The sequence below is a fragment of the Anabrus simplex genome, chromosome 1 (assembly GCF_040414725.1).
Source record: "Anabrus simplex isolate iqAnaSimp1 chromosome 1, ASM4041472v1, whole genome shotgun sequence".
In the NCBI taxonomy this organism is placed as follows: domain Eukaryota; kingdom Metazoa; phylum Arthropoda; class Insecta; order Orthoptera; family Tettigoniidae; genus Anabrus; species Anabrus simplex.
Window position 1 is genome coordinate 717,574,394 of NC_090265.1, and position 20,597 is coordinate 717,594,990.

Consider the following 20,597-nt stretch of genomic DNA (forward strand, 5'->3'; position numbering starts at 1 on the left):
TGTTGAATGTGAGCAAAAGAATGTTAAGGACGACACAAACATCTAGTCCCCAGGCCAGGGATATTAATCATTTATTAATAAAAATCTCTGACACAGCCGGGAATCGAACCCGGGGCCACCGAGCTTTTCAGGTTGAAAGTTCTTTAGTATTGTTAAGAGTTAGGAACTAAAAAAACTCATATGTTCACAGTTTATTGAAACAATAATCTTACTGGAACTTCTTGAAGGTCAATAAAATGTTCATGTTGTTAAAAACTCATGGATAATTTTTTTCTTTATAACGAAGAAAAGGTATGCTTGTAACTTGACTAGAGTTCATTTATTGTATGTACAAGGGTGGATCAAATATAAACAGGAATTATATTTTAAAATTTATTGCATCAACCAAAAAAGAAAACACACATATAGAGATCACTTTTCTACAGTGTCCTGCCTTCGATACACATTTCCTCCATCGGATTGGGAAGTTTTTGATGCTGTTGTGATAGAAAGAAGAGGGATGTGTGCAGAGTCAGTTGCGCACAAACTCTTCTACACTTGCATGATCATCGAACCGCTGTCCGCCTAGGTCTTGTTTGAGTGGTCCAAACAAATTGTAGTCGCAGAGCGATAAATCTGGACTGTACAGAGGGTGTTCCAGAAGTGTCCACTGAATTGCCTCCAGTTTTTACCGCGTTAAAGCGGAAGTGTGCGGCCTTGCATTGTCGTGGAGAAGAATGATGTTTCGGATCGGTTGCTGGCGTTGCTTGTTGCGATACGCAGCTTTTGTTTCATCCAAAAGGTGACAGTAATAGGCTGCATTAATTGTCCTTTGTTTGTGAAGAAAATCCACCAGCAAAACGCCCGCGGAGTCCCAGAAAATGGTTGCAAACAACTTTCCAGCAGATGGGTGTGTTTCGGCCTTGACTGGACATGTTTCATCTCTTCGCCACCAGTCCATACCTGCTTGCTTTGACTCTGGGGTGTAATGATGCACCCAAGTTTCATCACAAGTCACAATATGACTCAAGAAATCCTCTCCTTCCTCCTCGTAGTGACGCAGGAGTCTCTGACAAAGTTTCTGGCGTAAAGTTTTTTGCGGAGACGAGGAACCCACCTGGCAGACAATTTTCTGAAATGGAGTTCATCTCTGATGATGGTTTGAACACTTGCATAACTTATTCCTATGGCTAAAACAATTTGCGAAATTTATATTCGCCGATCTTCACCAATAATGTCATGAATGCCAACAATGTTGTCTGCAGTGATGCTTGTCTGCAGTCTCCTTTCATGAGGTTCATTTTCCACAGCTTCTCTTCCTGTTAAAAACTTTTTAGCCCATTCATACACTCAAGTCTGTGAAAGTGTTTCTTCCTCAAACGGTACGCGGAGCCGTCTCAAAATTTTGGAAGGTATGATGCCCTCTTTTGCGAGAAATTTGATAATGATGCATCGAACAACAGACGTGTGCAACCTCTTGCTCACTCATGGCATACTGAAGCAGTCCAGCTCTCCACCGCCGTTCGCGCGTGCAAACCCCTTCCTCATACACCCCCACCAACATCCTGGCAAAGCCCTGCCTCAGAATTATTACTAACAGCAGTGGTACATTCAAATTCTAATTTATATTTGATCTGCCCTTGTACATATAGAAAACTTTTGCTCAGTCATCAATAAAGAGTTCTAAATGTTATGTAAATATACAGCTTTGTTATGCGTTGTCAATGCAGAATATTATGTTGTTATTAGTGTTGAGTCTTATGTTATTGTCAAATGGTCATCTTGCTTAATGTCTAGAAGAGAAAAATGAAAATTAACATGTAGATGTAAAAAAAAAACAGATAAAGGAGGACAAAAGAAACAAGCAATATCAAATCTGATGACATAAAGTACTTACTCTTTGTTGATCATGATGATGTAAGTAGAACAACACTGCTGTTGTGTGGAATGAAGAGGTGTTGGAGCTCCACTAGTGTGAGGAAGTGAGAGTAGGGGAGGTTGTGGTAAGGGGAAACGGAGGTGGGGTTAACGGGGAAGTTGACGGAGTGTGCCTAAAGGAGGGATATTTATTTTTTGTTCATGTGTGATATTAAATATTTTTTGTAGAATATGTTGATATTATCTGAGATTTCATTTAAATTTAAGACAGGATTATATTTCTGATATAAGTTTATATGTGTATTTTTGAGGATGTCGAGTAACTTTTTTTTTTCATTCTATTTAAAATATTTCAATCTTGAACAATGGAAGTGAATAAATGATTAGAGTCTGTCGTATGTTGAGTCATTGCTGAAAATCTTCTGCCTGTCTGACCAATATAACTTGGCTTGCAATATGTTCATTTTTGTAGGCTCCAGAATTTGGGAATTTATTACTTCTATTTATGGTACTAGCTGATGTACCCGTCCTTCGCTACAGAATTCTACATTGTACAGAATTCTAGATTAGTTTTTGTACACATTGTGAGCAAGATTGTATTAAATTACATAGCTCTTAACATCACCCTAGAAACGCGACAGGGAAGTCGCCAAATGTCTTTTCTCTTATGAAGATTGGGTTAGGGAATTTTCATTGTAATGATAGGCCTGCTTGCCTACCATCAGTCACAGTCAGGTTGGAGAGTTTTCATTATAATGGCACACACTCGCTCTCAACCTGCCTTTTTACATCCTCAAAAAGACTGTCTTAGTAGATTTTCCAACTGAAATGAACATAGGTCATTACAATGACGTCTGTAGGAATGTCACAATTAAAGGCAATGCTTTCATATGAAATACTCGATCAAATGAAAAATCACACATTTTCTTACTTTTAACAAACAGTACTATGCTGCCGATCTAACAGTCCAAAGTTCCAGAGCTGTAATGTCCAAGCTGCAAACAGCCGTGATCCGTGAACACTCTTAGTCTTTTTTCAGCGGGAGGGGGGATCGAATAGTGGAGAGTCCCATAGAAAAAACTATGCCCTTTTACTAAACTGTTCCTAGGAGTACCCGATGAGTTGGAAAATTTCAATACACTACATTGGCGGCAGAAAAAACTATCTGACTTGGAGGCAAATTTTTTCCTCCAAGCTAGAGGAGACACCCCCTCTTCACTGCTAATTTGGAATAAAATGAATGTAGAATTTAATAAAAGTGAAGAGGAAGGAGCTTTTCTTAATAAATGGCTCTTTTCAGGGTTTAATTTTGAGTTATTTAGTAAATTGTGGTGCTGTAATTTCAAATAAGCCTAAATTGTAATTCTAGACCTGGTCATACTACTACTACTACTACTACTACTACTACTACTACTACTACTACTACTACTACTACTACTACTACTACTACTACTACTACTACTACTACTACTACTACTACTACTACTACTACTACTACTACTACTACTACTACTACTACTACTACTACTACTACTACTACTACTACTACTACTACTACTACTACTACTACTACTACTACTACTACTACTACTACTACTACTACTACTACTACTACTACTACTACTACTACTACTACTACTACTACTACTACTACTACTACTACTACTACTACTACTACTACTACTACTACTACTACTACTACTACTACTACTACTACTACTACTACTACTACTACTACTACTACTACTACTACACGAGTCCCTTACTGGTGGAACAATGAAATAGACATGCAAAGGAAAGACTGCAATCGCAAGAGACGAATTCTTACAAGATCTAGGAAAAAAATCAGCCAGGTCAACTTAATACCATTAGAAGCTGACTATAAGGCATCAAAGAGGCAACTAATGAAGCTAATAAAGGATTCTAAGAGAGATCTCTGGCAAAAGCTATGCGAAGATCTAGACAGTGATATCTGGGGAGCGGGATATAAGATAGTGACCGGTCGAATAATCAACAGGGTACCAGTTCAGCTCCCAGCTGATAGAAGGAAAGCCATAGCAATGGAGTTGTTCCCTTGTACTAATGACAGACTTGAAACGGAATCAGATTTTTGTGTTGCAGAACCGTTCACTGTGGTTGAGTTACAAGAGGTAGCACGCAATATGAAGACTGGTAAGGCACCAGGTGTAGATGGAATCCCACCAGAAGCCATCAAGTATGCAGTTGAGGTGGCACCTGGTTGGATCTTATCAGTCTTCAATGATTTATTAAAAAAGCGTGAATTCCCCGATGAGTGGAAAGTAGCCAAGCTAGTGCTGTTATTGAAGGCAGGGAAACTATCATTAGATCCATCAGCATACAGGCCACTGTGCTTATTAAACACCTTGAGCAAACTTTACGAAGGATTGATTAAAACTAGACTGGAGAAAGAACTTGAACAACAGGGAGGACTTTCTTCGAACCAGTTTGGATTTAGAAAGGGTAGAACCACAACCCAAGCTATTGAGAGGGTGATTCAAATACAGGCAGAAAGCAGTGAGAAATGGGCTGCCTTGATAACGCTAGATGTCAAAAATGCTTTTAACACTGCTTCTTGGAGCATTATTTTGAGAGAACTTCGTAGGATGAACATTTCTCAGTATCTACAACAAATAATCGTTAAGTACTTCAAAGGACGAAGAATACGATTTCATGATTTAGAAGATCTTGAAATGAGTGCTGGCGTTCCACAGGGATCTGTCCTAGGACGCACCTTGTGGAACATTCTATATGATGGTGTCTTACACCTGCAGCTGACAAAAGGGACAACATCTATTGGTTATGCAGATGACCTTGCAATAGTGGTAATAGCAGAGAATGTAGAAGAACTGACCTTCCGAGTAAATGAATCACTGAGACGAGTTAACCTTTGGATGGTAAATAATAAGTTGAGATTGGCTCCACATAAGACTGAGGCTGTAATTTTGAAAGGTTCCAGGAATTGGAAAAATGTCCGTTTCTTATTAAATGATACAGTGATTATACCAGGAAAGTCTGTACGATACCTTGGGGTTCTTATTGACAGGAATTGCACATTTGGTGCACATGTGAAGGCAGTAACCCAAAAGGCAGAGAAGAAGGCATCGGCATTAGCCAGACTTATGCCTAACATCGGGGGACCAAGAACAGTTAAGAGACAGATTATGTGCTCTGCAGTATATTCCATTTTACTTTATGCTGCACCTATCTGGCACAATGCACTCAGGAGGAAGATTCACCGAAGAGCTATGGAAAGAGTACAGAGGAAAATGCTGCTCAGAGTTACCTGTGCATATCGAACTGTTTCGACAGCAGCTTTACAAGTTGTAGCTGCCAGTATTCCCATTGACCTCCTCGTTGCAGAGAGAAAACTTTGGCATGAAAGGGGTGCAACTATATCTGCTGAGGAAAAGAAAGCCTCGAGGAACCAACTCTTACTAGACTGGCAAGACCGATGGGATGGCACAACCGATGTTGGCCAATGGACAAAAAAGCTAATACCCAACATAGGAGACTGGCTTAAATGTAGACATCGGCAGGTAGATTACTATCTGTCGCAGATCCTGACAGGACATGGAAGATTCGGCGTATACACCATGAAGATGGGAAAGACGCAGGGAGATGGTTGTTGGTACTGTTCTGAAAGGTATACAGTAGAACACACCTTTTTCTACTGTGTTCGATGGGAAGAAGAACGAAGAAAAGCCTGCCAACAACTTGGCCGACAACTCACGCCAGGGAATCTGGTTCAGATTATGTTAGAGAGCCCGTTTGCCTGGAACACAGTAAAGGCAATGGCGACAAGCATTATGGGGATGAAGGAGAATGAAGAGAAAGGAAGAACTTAATAACATACATCACTCCATTCTGATGTCATGCCGACAAGCAGTTCCAGAATGGTCTGAGTGAAGAGGGCAGGGGTTTTTAGTTGGTGGAAATCCAACTCCCACACAGAGTGGTGTCTTTAAAAGATTTTCCCCTGCCATAACAAAAAAAAAAAAACTACTACTACTACTACTACTACTAGCACGTCAGAGTAGGGATTGAATAGCTGGAATACTATCATGAAGCAATGTGCTACGTACCAGCAGTATCAGGAAATGCATGAACCAGAGGAATGGCATGCTGAAGAAGAAAGTTATCAAACTCCCCAGCTATTTCCCACCAATATTCAGTCAGGCTGTTATACTCGGTACGCAGCAGTAATCCCATCTATCGGAGTTGAGCGGCAGCATACGAGACAAAGAATATCACAACAAACAATAGTCAATATAATGTTATTGTTGATCAGTGTTATGCGCTTTCGATAGTGTAGGCCTTCACATTTAGTTTTCTTCCGACTCTGAAATACCACTCTTATCATAGTCGGTATGGTACAACTGAATAGAACATAAATGAACAGAAATGGTATTCTCTATAACTTTTGTTTTGTAGTATTTTTCAATAGGACCAATAACATAGGTATTTAAAAATTAAATTTTAGGTGCCTTCCCCTAAACTAAAATTTCATCCATTTTTATTTAATAATAATAATAATAATAATAATAATAATAATAATAATAATAATAATAATAATAATAATAATAATAATAACAATAATAATAATAATAATAATAATAATAGTGCACGGCATCTGTACAGGCTTGGTGGTGACCTAATGAGGATAAAATAAATGGCAAAGACATCATAAACACCCAGTCCTCAAGCCAGGGAAATTAACAGTATGAGGGGGTTGATTCTGAAAATTGAGGCCATCGGACCAAAGGCAAACATTCTATCCATTTAGTCACAAAGCCGGACTTTAATTTTCTAAACCTTACGCTAGCGGTACCATCTCCACCGATCAGGGGTTGAGCATTGGCAGTAACAGAGGCCGGGGCAATAGTTTGTGAAGCAGCCTTGGTAATACAGCAGGCTACTCCGTTGGCTACTGGCTGCAGCTCAAAATGCTGAAGGTTTGATGTTCACTAAACCAACCATCGAAAAGGGGTAACCTAAGTCTAGTGGTAGCCCACATCTTCATCCCAGCATACGCCACTGTATCTTACTTCATTCTGTTTATCTAATGGGAGTTAATTGATAGCAGTTTCTGTTTGTATTATGATTGTGATAAGGCTACCTTTGTTAGATAAGTTATTCCAATAATGTTTAGGTCCTTTGCTTAAAATACTGTTTTCTATGTGAGATAATTTTATATTGGAAAGATTTTTGACAAACGGGTAAAAAGTATGAGAATGGAGACATGGACAGAGGATGGGTCTTTGGATGTGCTTTGATTTCTCAATGTTGAGATTCTGTAATTTTTTTGTTTAATGTGTTTTGTTTTGAGAGCAATATATTCTGTAGAATGGAAATGAGTTTGTATTCAGGAGATATTGGGTTCATACCCCATGGTCCCTTCCTTCCCACTCCTAGCCCTTTCCTGTACCATCGTCACCATAAGACCTATCTGTGTCGGTGCGATGTAAAGCCAGTTTTAAAAGTACTGTTGAAGTACTGTTGAGATTAATCCCATTGTAGTGGTGATCATCGTAAGATTTGCACAATAGCTAGGATCCATGCGCCTTGTTCAAAATGCTAATGTAAACTCTACAATAGTCACTGCAAGCAATACCTCTATATAGGCTGCCCAAAAAGAACAAAGGTGTTGATGGACTATCTTCTCTTTTCTTCATTCATTACCTTTTCCATATTCTCTCGGGTAGGGTAGTGTATCTTTCCACCAATCCTCTTCTAGTACTTTATTGCTACTGACTCCTCTATTTGCAATACAGTCCACAACAGAGCTCCTCCATCTCATTCTAGGCTGTCCCTAGGCCTCTTTGCAGTTTCTCTATCCATGAATGTTCTCTTTGGTATTCTCTCCTGGCATTCCCATCATGTGTCCAAACCATTTCAGCTTTGCTATATGAATCTCTTCTTGAAGTTTACACACTGCCGCACTTCTCCTTACTTCTTCATTTCATATTCCATCTCGTCTTGTCTTTCTCTGTATGCTCCTCAAGAACCTCATTTCAGCTGTTTGTATCTTACTTTGGTTCCACTTAGTCAACGTCCAGGCTGCTGAAGCATAGGACGTTAACAAAGAAAAATGATATATACTAAATAATTTTATACTCATTTGTGTGCATTATATTAATAAGTAAGTAAGTAAATAAATAAATAAATGAATGAATAAATAAATAAATAAATCAATCAGTCAATCAATCAATCAATCAATCAATCAATCAATCAATCGTAGCATACATAGCTCCTACTCTTAAATGCGATTGAAAACAATTGTGTTATGAAGAAAATCAACAATTACATGTCACCATTTCACTACCTGACAGTCTGCTGGTGGCCATGATCATTAAGGCGTCAAATCTATGTGGTCTGACACCGTGGTTAGCAGGTTTGAGTCCTATTGGTCAAAAAACATTTCACTATCAAAATGTTGGCCAGCAGGGTAGGAAAAGTGTGGTAAACAATTTCTAATCACTAGGTTGCATGCCAAATGCCTGGATTCAATTCCAAATCTCTCCGCACTGAGGGCATACAATGCTGTTGATAGTGATTTGTCTGTTGGATGGGGATGTAAAGCTTTGAGCAGACCGCTTGTTAATAAATTTCAATAAACCACAGATACATTCCATTTCTGATATTTAAAAAAAAGGTATAAAAATATCTTTTAAAACAGACAGTAATAATGCATCACTTCTACATGACACAAACTCAGTTAATAATAATAATAATAATAATAAATTCTACAGATCAGGAGTATATATGCTTAAATGTAGCAGCTGTCCATCACCTCTATTGGCCAAACAGGTAGAAACTTTGGCATGAGGTACTTAGAACATGTAAATTCATGTAAATGTAATAGATTTTCAGCTATGGGAAAACATATGATGGACTCAACCATAAATTCACAAATATTGATCAAAATCTTAAAATCTTAAAAATGGTTAATAAGGGTTCTCTGCTCAATATCTTTGAAAATTGTTTCATCCACCTGGATCAATACTTTAATCACAAATTTCATTCTTAATGAGACATCAGAAAAACCAAACGCTTTATTTGATCTATTAATTTCTATTTTCAATAAAAAGAAATTAAGTGCTCTAAACCCCCTGTTTTTATTTTACTCCAAATTCCCTCCACCAATCACCCACCATTCCACATCCATCAGCCGCATCTTAGGCTACACTATACCTCCCTTCTCTTCCTCCTCGCATCTGCAACTAAGCTCTATTCTATTTCTTTGCTTTTGTTCTTTCAACTTTTTCAATGATCTATATTGAAAACAAATGAACCTCTCAACACTTTCCCGTCAACATTATTATCTTTACACTTGTTTCAGCTGAACTGAATTCAGGAAGATTCTTAAAGTGCTAGTATTTTAAAGGGTTTTGATTTGGTATTTTGTGAAGTGCACCGGGTGAGTTAGCTGTGTGGTTAGGGGCGCACAGCTGTGAGCTTGCATCCGAGAGATAGTGGGTTCGAACCCCACTGTCAGCAGGCCTGAAAATGGTTTTTCATGGTTTCCCATTTTCACACCAGGCAAATACTGGGGCTGTACCTTAATTAAGGCTACGGCCACTTCATTCCCAGTCCTAGCCTTTTCCTATCCGATTGTCGTCATAAGACCTCTCTGTGTCGGTGCAATATAAAGCAAATAGTAGTTTTGTGAAGTGCATTCTTCAAATTGGAAGAAAACTTTGAGAACTTACACAAGACATGTGATTGTGATGAGCGTTTATCGGTCAACTCTTTACTTGTCTTGCACCAAATATCAGCAGCACACTTGTTTGATAAATTTTGTTTATTATAATTCATGTTTTGCCTTAACTTTAATGATTTTGACTTACAATGGTCTCTAGCAAGACCAAAACTAGTTTCAAATATATGCAATTTTTTAAAAGGTTTTTTAGGTATTGAACAGGTTGAAAACTTTTAGCCCTTGTTTTACATTATATCAGACCCTTTGGTATTATTCGACAGGAGTAGGCTATGTGCTGACACCAGGTTTCACCCTTTCTGTACCTAATTATCATCATCCCACATCCTGATGCGCAGACACTAAAGCCATACGATAAATAAAATAACTCCATCTGACAATGGAATGCATAGTGGTGTCAGTTATTTAATAAAACTTGTGACTGGTAACAGTTTTTATTATTTCGTAGCCGAGCTGAGTGTCTGAGACGGTTGAGACGCTGGCCTTCGGATCCCAAATTGGCAGGTTTGATCCTCGCTCAGTCTGGTGGTATTTGAAGATGCTCAAATATGGCAGCCTTGTGTCGGTAGAGGTTACGTGAACAAATCGTATCCACGAAATTTCTTTGTGATTTTTGTCCTAAATGGAGGATAATAATTGCTTTCACACAAATCAACAGTAAAATTTGCGGTAAATTAATAAATACCACTATTACTAGAGAAATATAGATACATAAGTACAGTGACTATTTCGCTGTAGACACGCCTCTCTTCTGTGGCATTCCGCTTCATCGTGCCGTCTTTTGTTTCCTTCTCAAGGTCCAGGGCTAGCACCGACAAATGAAAGTGCTATGTCTGTGAATTCTCAATATCTTTGTCCATCACGACTAGCACAGGCAGTTCAAATGGAAAAAAGGAGGTGAAAATATACCGCAATTAACACAAAAAATAGCATGATTCCTGGACCAGTATTTATATTAATTAATGAGTTACGGGCACAAGTCAACAACTCGCCCCACCAAGTAACACGAAGCAAACATAACAAAGGAGTTCAAAGAAGTTAAGTGAACAAAGACTGAACACACATAAGTGTTAAATGAACAAAAGACATACTGAAGCGTAGTGATGTAGTAGAATTCATAGTCGTAATGTAGCAACTTGATTTATGAATTTCATTTTCCGTATTGACATTTACCAATCTTCATAAAAGGAAAGAAAAATTCCATCTAATCAATACATTTATTTTCTTGTAAAGTATTACAATCTAGGACCGGTTTCGACCCTTCATAGGTCATCCTCAGCTATATCAGAATCACATTTGCATTTCTATCTTATACCTCTGAAAGACCTTCATGATGTATTGTTTCATAATTTTCAGTGAAAACTTATCTAAAAAACTTACAAATTTCTAAGCGTTGTGTTAAAATTAAAAATTAAAATTACAAAACTTTGTCTATTATATACATGCCCTTGGGCTGACAGAATGCATCCTTGGGTTGATTAAGCATCTAACTTAGGTATTGCTTATTCTGTTGAATCGAAACCCTTTTATACTCATGTACAATCATGAATAGACTATCAGTAAAATTTGATAAATAAAGCTTGCGTGATAATTATAATAAAATATCATGTTACATCTTTATACCTTATTGCTGGAGTGATATTATTTTAGGCAAAATATAAATGCGTGTTGACCTCTATAAAAATATTTTTACATAAACACACTAATGTACTTTAAAGTCTAATCATTGTACTGTAAAGTCTAAAATGCTTATTGCTTGGATCTTGCGTTGTTATGTGGTAAAATATTATAACAATTTGTCTTATATAACATCAGATATTGATAATGTTATATCAGAATGTACGAGGTACATTACTCGTCAAACGGCCAAGAAACTTGCATTTCAAACATCCAGCAACTTTACCAGCCTTAAAAAAGGGAAAGGAACCACCACAGTCTTACGGCATTTGATGGGAGAAAACTCCAGAAGTTAGGCCAGAACTGAATCACACATATATTCCATAATTTAACACGCATCAAGCTTATATTGATCCATTTCACAGTTATAGGAATGTGCTGTTATTTACAAATGGAACCTATAAAGATCAACATTCGACATATATAAAAAAAGGCAAATTATGGAAATATAACGCAAGAATCAAGGCCAACACGTTTCAGTGTCATTAAACACACTGACTATATTACTAGACATTCAAGTGTTTTTAAAACTTCTGTAGTAAATGATACATTCAATTTAATAGACATTTATGTTTTATACAATACATAATCAACATAATATGAAACTTGTAATTTTATGCAAGAAGGAACTGACATTTAATCATTAGGTTTAAAAGCCAACCATACACGGCATATTTAAACATTATCAATATCTGATGTTATATAAGACAAATTGTTATAATATTTTACCACATAACAACGCAAGATCCAAGCAATAAGCATTTTAGACTTTACAGTACAATGATTAGACTTTAAAGTACATTAGTGTGTTTATGTAAAAATATTTTTATAGAGGTCAACACGCATTTATATTTTGCCTAAAATAATATCACTCCAGCAATAAGGTATAAAGATGTAACATGATATTTTATTATAATTATCATGCAAGCTTTATTTATCAAATTTTACTGATAGTCTATTCATGATTGTACATGAGTATAAAAGGGTTTCGATTCAACAGAATAAGCAATACCTAAGATAGATGCTTAATCAACCCAAGGATGCATTTTGTCAGCCCAAGGGCATGTATATAATAGACAAAGTTTTGTAATTTTAATTTTTAATTTTAACACAACGCTTAGAAATTTGTAAGTTTTTCAGATAAGTTTTCACTGAAAATTATGAAACAATACATCATGAAGGTCTTTCAAAGGTATAAGATAGAAATGCAAATGTGATTCTGATATAGCTGAGGATGACCTATGAAGGGTCGAAACCGGTCCTAGATTGTAATACTTTACAAGAAAATAAATGTATTGATTAGGTGGAATTTTTCTTTCCTTTTATGAAGTAATGTAGCAAAGTATGTATGTATGTATGTATGTATGTATGTATGTATGTATGTATGTATGTATGTTATATTTCTGTTGTAATATTGGTATTTATTAATTTACTGCTAATTTTAATCTTAATTTGTATAAAAGCTTGGTCCTAAGCACAAAGGGGTGTACGTTGACTGCCTGGCCTTTGCGGATGATCTGGCCATTTTTGCTAACAACATAGATTCAGCAGTCAACAAGATCAATAGGCTGTCAGAAGTTGCTGAAAAGGTAGGACTCCAGATTTCTATTCCAAAGACAAAATATATGACAAACATCTGTGATGGACCAGAATGGACGATCACTAATCTTGGAAAAATCGGTCGAGTCAAGAATTTCAGATATCTTGGTGAAGTCATCCAGCAGAATGGATTAGAAGAGGAAGCAATCAATGTCAGGATGAGGAAGTTAGACCAGGCATACCAAATGACAAAGAATATCTATAATAAAAAGTCTATGAGTATAGGGGCCAAGTTCCGACACTATAACACAGTTGTAAAACCTGAGGGATTATATGCATCTGAAACTTTGACCTTAAGTTGTAAAGGTCAAGCTGATCGGCTGGAAAAAAGAGAGCGCAGGATACTAAGAAAAATCCTAGGTAATAGGTGGGTTGATGGACAGTGGCGAATGAGACCAAATGAGGATTTGTACAGCAAGACAGAACCTCTCACAGCGTCAATTAAGAAGAGACGGCTATTATTTTACGGTCATCTCTTGAGGATGACTGATGGTCGGCTAACAAAAAGAATATGGAATTTTATTCAATCTAAGGCAACAAGGCCGAGATGGTTCCAGGAATGCGAAAAAGATCTGATGCAGATTGGTATTTCAGACCAAGAAATTCATGACAGGAGCACATTCAGAAGATTGGTGAACAACTATCAAGGTTTCCAAATGGCATCAACTTCCAGAAGACGGAAAGGACCTTTGTCTGATGAGCATAAACAGGCACTCGTCGCTGGGCTCAGAAGATACTGGCAGGAAGTCAAAGCCGGAACAAGAACAAGACCTAGACACTGAAATGAAGTTGGTTGTTACCACGCAGTCCATAGAGGCTCAACTCGATGTATTAAAAAAAAAAAAAAAATCTTCCATTTACGACAAAAATTATAATGAAATTTCATGGATACAATTCGTTCACGTAACCGTTGGTAGATTTACTGGCATGTAAAAGAACTCCTGCAGGACTAAATTCCGGCACCTTGGCATCTCCAAAAACCATAAAAGTAGTTAGTGGGACATAAATCAGATCACATTATTATTAGCCTATTTCGTAAAGGAGTGACGGGGTCTACCCCTGCGATCTTAACCATTCTGCGCATTTCTAAGCCTGCAGCATCCGTCCATCATCAACACAGCAAGACAACACTGCTTACACACAACACTTTTCACTACACCGAGTTTCGAATCAGAAGTCACGGTTGGACACAAGATACTTTCATTTCAGAAACATGATAAGATATGTATTTAATTTATTTTCATTGAAGAATTAAAGGTATCTGTTTCTTTTTTGTTATCAGGGACGTGGTTTGAGCCTGTCTCCAGTTCCTCCCCAGGTGAGTAAGTGATTTTTACTACTTTGTTAGCAACAACAACATAATAATATTCAATAACACTAGTTTCATTATCTAACACAGGGTTTCCCAGCTGGCAGCCCATGAGGCAACATTTTGTGGTCCTCAAAATCTTTTTGAATTTAAAAAAGAATAACAAGAAAATGTAGGAAAAATATTTCATAGTTCATTAAAAAAATGTATTAATTTTCAACCCCATTACTGACTCGAGTGAGAAAAAATAGATTCTTTAATACTGTTTCCTATTTTTATGCATTAACTTGATCTAAATAGAGTATATTGATGGAATTTAAAAAATTTAAATCCAACATTGGGGGAAAATGAGCTCTAAAAATGTCTTATAGGTCTTGTCCATTATAAAAATCATGTTGGGATCAATTTAAGAGCTTGAACTCCATGCCAAATTCAGCCATGGAAATTTTATGCAACCAAGCACACCAGGAAGCATACCATCAATACCAAAATGTACTTCCATTTCCATTGATGTAGGAGGTGGTTTTATTTCTTCATTTTTCTCTTATTGGTAGTACTGGCTGCTACACAGTGCTGCACTTTTGAAGACATTTTCAGGAAAGTACATTGATGGAATTTTAGGCTCTTGCAACTAAATATCAATGTTCTCTCCACAAGGAAGATATTTGGATTTTGACTAGACAAGAGAAGGGATCACATTTTTAAAAACGGCTATCCAGCAAGAAATACCCAAACTTAAGACAATTTAGACTAAAAATGACTTCATTCCCTGGGAGTGCGAACATGTGTGAAAGTGCTCTTCTTTCTCTGAAATACATTAACAATCAGTACAGAAGTTGACTTGCAGATTCTACCTTATGAGATTAGGAACAACAAAGCTGGAGATACATTCGTTCATTGGTAGATGAAGTTGATCGACCACAGCACTACCGCTAATTTCTCCTTTTTGAAGTTTTGTTTTGACTACATTATTATTTTCAGTTTGTCTTTAGGTATTTTTTTTTTCAGTTTTTGCCATTAGTCACATATTAATTCAAATAAACTGACATTGTTGAGTGGCTCTTCTTCAAAACCATTTTTGTTTACTTTTAATTTCACTCTTTTATGCAGTTTTAAAACAGTGTTTTAAGTATTTCAAATTATAAAATCTTTGTTACAATTGAACACATCATCATTTTAATTTCCCCTTCCACGAACCTACTACGCTGGCGTAGCAGGGGGAGAGGTGATACTCCAACGTGGCACGTCCCAGGTGGCAGATAGGGGGATCCTAACTGGCTTGCCAGTGGACTTGATTGAAATAAAATAGTTCTCACCGACCAAACACACAATACCTTGTGGGTGAGGGCGCAGATGAAGAATACACTCACGGTATCCCTTGCCTGTTGTAAGGGGTGACCAAAAGATGATCGAATTAGGACCATAAGACTACTTGTAGTGCCATCACACGGGGAACACCATGGGTCACCTTTACTTGCGAGTAGTACCACTATGTTAGGTACACAATAGGTTTGTGATTAGTAGGAACAGTGTTTGAATCAGGATGGGTTTTACAGTACACATGATTAGTACCACTACATGTAGAACACCACTGGCTTATGTTGCCTGCAATTAGTACTATTATGTGAGAAACACCAGAGGTCTGGACATTGCCTGTAAGTGGCACCGCAATGTGAGAAACACCATAGGTCTGCGTTACATGTGCATATTACATTACCTGTGAGTAGTACAATATTGTGATGAATACTGCGAGTACGCTACTTTTCATTACTACCGCAACATGACAGGTACCACTGATAAGTACCAATATGAGGGGCCAATGACCTGGTTTTTGGACCCCTTTAGATAACAAGCATCATCGATTCAGGATTGTGTTTAGAAGCAGTCCCTTGGTCAGTAATACTATTGTTTTACGCTAGGCTCTGAGAATGTGGGGCATTGCGGGTCAGATCCATTCATTGTTTTACATTCATATTCATCCATTCATTCTTTGTCATCACGTTTTGAATTCTGGTCAGTGGATGGTTTTGGACTTTTAAATTATCATTACATTTTGTCTCATTTCTTACCATTAGGGGCCGATGACCTAGATGTTAGGCCCCTTTAAACAACAATCATCATCATCATTTCCCCTTGTCCAGCTCCTGCCAGGTCGGGGTGTTGATGGTACTTCTCCACTGTTGCCTTTCCTTCCACCACTCCTTTTCATTAATTGTATTCCAGTCGAGTCTTCCTTTTCTTATACTGTTCTTGACAGAGTCCAACCATCTTGTTCTAGGCCTCCCTCTTGCCCTCTTTCCTTCCATCTTAGCCTCCAACAATTGTTTTGGTATCCTTCCCTCCTCCATCCTCATAACATGTCCAAACCATCTCATTTTATTCTTCACCATCCTATCACTCAGTTTTTCTAGCCCTATCTCTTTTGTGACCTCAACATTTCTTGCTCTGTCTCTCCTTGTCTCCCCTACTATACTCTGCAGGAACTTCATCTCACTGGCCTGAATTTTGCTCTCGTTTCCTGCTGTCAAAGTTCAAGTCTCTGATGCATACGTTAATATAGGGGCATAGTACATCTTGTAGGTTATCTCTTTACATTTCATAGGAACTTCTCTGTACCACACCAAGTTCCTTATATTCTGGTGGAATGTACTTCCTGCTAGTACCCTTCTGCTGATCTCTTTATCCAACCTTACATCTTACATTATTTCACTTTCCCAAATATTTGAAGAATTCAACCACCTCAGGATTTTGTTCCCTGATACTGACAATTCCTTTTTTCTTCTCTTTCTCCTCTTGTCATCACCATTGTTTTGCTCTTCTCCACACTGATTTTCATACCATATTTCTCAATATTGTCATTTAAAGCCTCTAATTGCACTTGCACTTCTGTATTGTTGACTCTGCAGATCACTATGTCATCTACAAACAATATTATTCTCATGTCACCTCCATATCTTGCCTTTGTTTCTTTTAGAATTTTATCCATAACCATTATAAACATCAGTGGGTCTCCACTTTCCTGTCTTAGTTCAGTTTGGTTTCTAAATCAACCTGTTCTCCCCAGTAGAGTCTGGTCACAACTAAAACATTCAATGGAGTATGCATATTATTTCATACTGGTATCTCTGTTCTATTTGCAGAATTTTCTGAAAATTTTCCTATTATTAAATTGTGGCCCGCGATTGTGCGTACAGTTTTGAATGTGGCCCTTGAGCCCTTGTAAGTTGGAAACTCCTGATCTAACACCATCCCTTCTTCTTAATTGTGTCCTAGACCTGCAGCCTCTCTATATATCCGACTTCATGCACCTCACTCTGAAAATCTAGCGTAAATACAATAAATTTATACCTGAGAGCTGTACAGTGATTGGCACTGAATTTTTTAGTAGTGAAACCTCGTTGAGACATTTCTGCAGGGGACAAGGAAAAAGAACGTGTTAAGCAAGAAAATGTACTAATGAACAACAAAGGTATGGAAGCACTAGATACGATTTTTTCCGACGTGAAGGCATTTTATGTCCTGTGTCTGCGAGTACAATGAAAACTATAGGTCTATCTACCATTTCTTAAGATGAGAGGAAAGTATTAAAAGGTGTGAACAACATGAGAGAACAAATATGAAAACCTTTTCTTGCTGGAGATTATAAAATAACAAGTACCGGTACACTGAAAGGTGTGAAGAACACCAGACAACAAATAAGAAAACATGTGCGCAGGGGCCAACAAAAATATCAAAATATTATTGCAGATTACACTTTCTAAAACAAATGTTTGTAGAAGCTTTCTATTTCTGAGCAGTGGGTTATTAAACATTATTTTCTGGTCACACTCTTAGACGATGAATTGGAAATTACACTCGACATGTTCAACTGTGAGGAATGACTTTGGCCACCATTTTGAATCGAACAAAACTTCGATTAACTGGAGCGATCGAGTCAAAACTCGAAGATACTTGCTTATGCCAGTCCACTTTCTGACATATTTTAATTTTGTCTTCATTATTAAGGAATTTTACAACATTTTCCGTATCCATAACTAGGTTATCACATGACAAATATGCACCACATTGGTCAGTTTCACTCGATTATGTTCCTAATCCAGATATAGGCTACCGTATATCACACAACAAGTATTAGCTACACTTCACTGTACCATTCAACACAAAATACGTTTCTACCTTCTGAATGGAATGCAAAACACAAGCACAAACACAAACTGAACATTCCTGAGGCTTGGCTTGCTCCCTGAAAGTGCAACTTATCCTCTGAAGTTCAGAAAGGCCTTTTCTTGTAATCATGCAGCTGTGGTGACGGCTCTTACCTGAGTTGGAAATCACGTTTCTTTCAGAAGGGATGACAAATACAGTAACATTTTCTGGGCTAGGCAAATGTGATCATACTAAGCGGTAATAGCAAAAATTTGTGACGTCATAAGTGAGGTATTTTTTATATAGATTTAATACGGTGAGAATCGGGACTTTGAATTTCCGACATGCTAAGCGGAAAACGTGTTAAATGAGGAACACGCTAACGAGGTTTCACTGTAATAATTTTGTCTGATCAGCACATTGTCTCACAGCTGTAGTTGAAACGTTCTAGTTGAACACCGTACCTCACATTTATCAAATGGACATCCAAGGTGGTATATAAAAATATTTTCTGGAAGTTCTGTTTTAATATAATTTCTGAATGGCAGATATGGTAGACCCTCTCATATCTTTCATTTGCGGGATCGAAATGTAGCTGGTACGATGTCCGGTATCAAGTGCATCCCATTGTTTTAGCCATTGGTTGATGATTGCAGCATTAACACTATCAGTAATATGCAGAGTGGCCCAACCTCAGTTCATAACCATAGGGGGCAGGGAAAAATATTTCACCGTTTATTCAAGAATGTCAAATGAGCTTCTATAGGCGTAGTTATATTGGAAGTTGTCTGATTGAAGTCCCGGGTTCATGAATATGGCTCAATAAGTACGTTGAATTTGGTTGGCATGGACGGAGACTCATTGGGTGTCATTGAGTACACGGTGCATTATGAATGGAACAGTGACGGCAGTTATTTGTTGATAATTGTATTTACAGGGAATATGTTGCGGGTTAAGAATTTTTCACTTTTTAGTTCTGTTAACTTCATGTAGCTTTGAATACTATGTGAAAACTTCAGTGGGAGATGCTAGTGAGGCTTTAAACTGATACTATTCCGTAAATGAAAACATAAAGGACCTCGGGACAAAGTTGTTGTTTTGTGCCGCTGGCCTGTTGAAATAGAATGGAGCTGCTTTTGGTATAATCCGCAATGGGGATTAAATGAGAAAGTACATTACTACAGAGTCGGAACGTCATAGCTGGGACGAGACATCTTCTTTTACTGTTTGTGAAGAGGAGCCGTAGTGGCACGCCATGTTCGTTCTGGTGCGCGCTGGATTCTAGCATGTTGTTAAAAGTTGTGTTGCATGGAGAGGAAGTTATCTGAAGTTTTCACATAGTATTTAAAGCTACATGAAGTTAACAGAACTAAAAAGTGAAAAATTCTAACCCACAACATATTCCTTGTAAATACAATTATCAACAAATAACTGCCGTCATTGTTGCCATTCATAATGCACCGTGTACTCAATGACCACCCAATGAGTCTCCGTCCATGCTAACCAAATTCAACGTACTTATTGAGCCATATTCATGAACCCGGGACTTCAACCAGACAACTTCCAATATAACTTTTTTTTTTTTTTTTTGTTACTTGCTTTACATCGCACCTCCAATATAACTACGCCTATAGAACCTCATTTGGCATTCTTGAATAAACGGTGGAATATTTTTCTCTGCCCCTATGGTTATGAACTGAGGTTGGACCACTCTGCATATTACTGATAGTGTTAATGCTGCAATCATCAACCAACGGCTAAAACAACGGGACGCACTTGATACCGGACATTTTGTATCCTTTCTCCCCAAGCTGCTTCCTTGTAAATATGTATTATAAGCTTGTAATTTAGACACTTTATATCCTTTCTCCCCTAACTATTTCCATTTAAATATATGTACAGTATAAACTTTATGTGTATGAACACTGATGCCAGACACTTTATACCCTTTCTCCCCTATCTGTTTCCAGGTAAATATATGTATAAACTTTATAATTTCCTATGATTTCCTAATAGAGTAGCGTCAATTATTCTTCGGACCACCACTGCTGCACTCTGCTAAATACCCTGTGATTTTACGCATTGGTGCCGACTGCTATGTCTATAAACATATATTGTTTAACTGTATCATCACTGAACATGTTTTTTTTTTTCTTGACTTTCCCATTGTAACATGTTTAGTTTGTATCTTAGTGTTTGCAATTTAATTACCAATCAGGTGCCTGATTTGTACCTTGAGGAGGTGCTTTGACTGATGATGCCGTCAATGAA

The 20,597-nt window shown here is 37.5% G+C and overlaps 1 protein-coding gene across 6 annotated transcripts in view; it reads left to right on the forward strand.

The window, feature by feature from the left end:
- The window catches only part of olf186-M (Ki-ras-induced actin-interacting protein-IP3R-interacting domain olf186-M), a 389,935-nt gene that overhangs the window by 363,313 nt on the left and 6,025 nt on the right, over window positions 1-20,597 (forward strand). For 5 of the 6 annotated variants that reach the window (XM_067136047.2, XM_067136048.2, XM_067136044.2 and 2 more), the window contains one exon: window positions 14,154-14,189. In XM_067136047.2, coding sequence (XP_066992148.2) covers window positions 14,154-14,189 — 36 coding nt within the window. Of the gene's footprint in view, window positions 1-14,153; window positions 14,194-20,597 lie in introns of all 6 variants that reach the window. The other variant, XM_067136049.2, reaches the window with a different exon arrangement.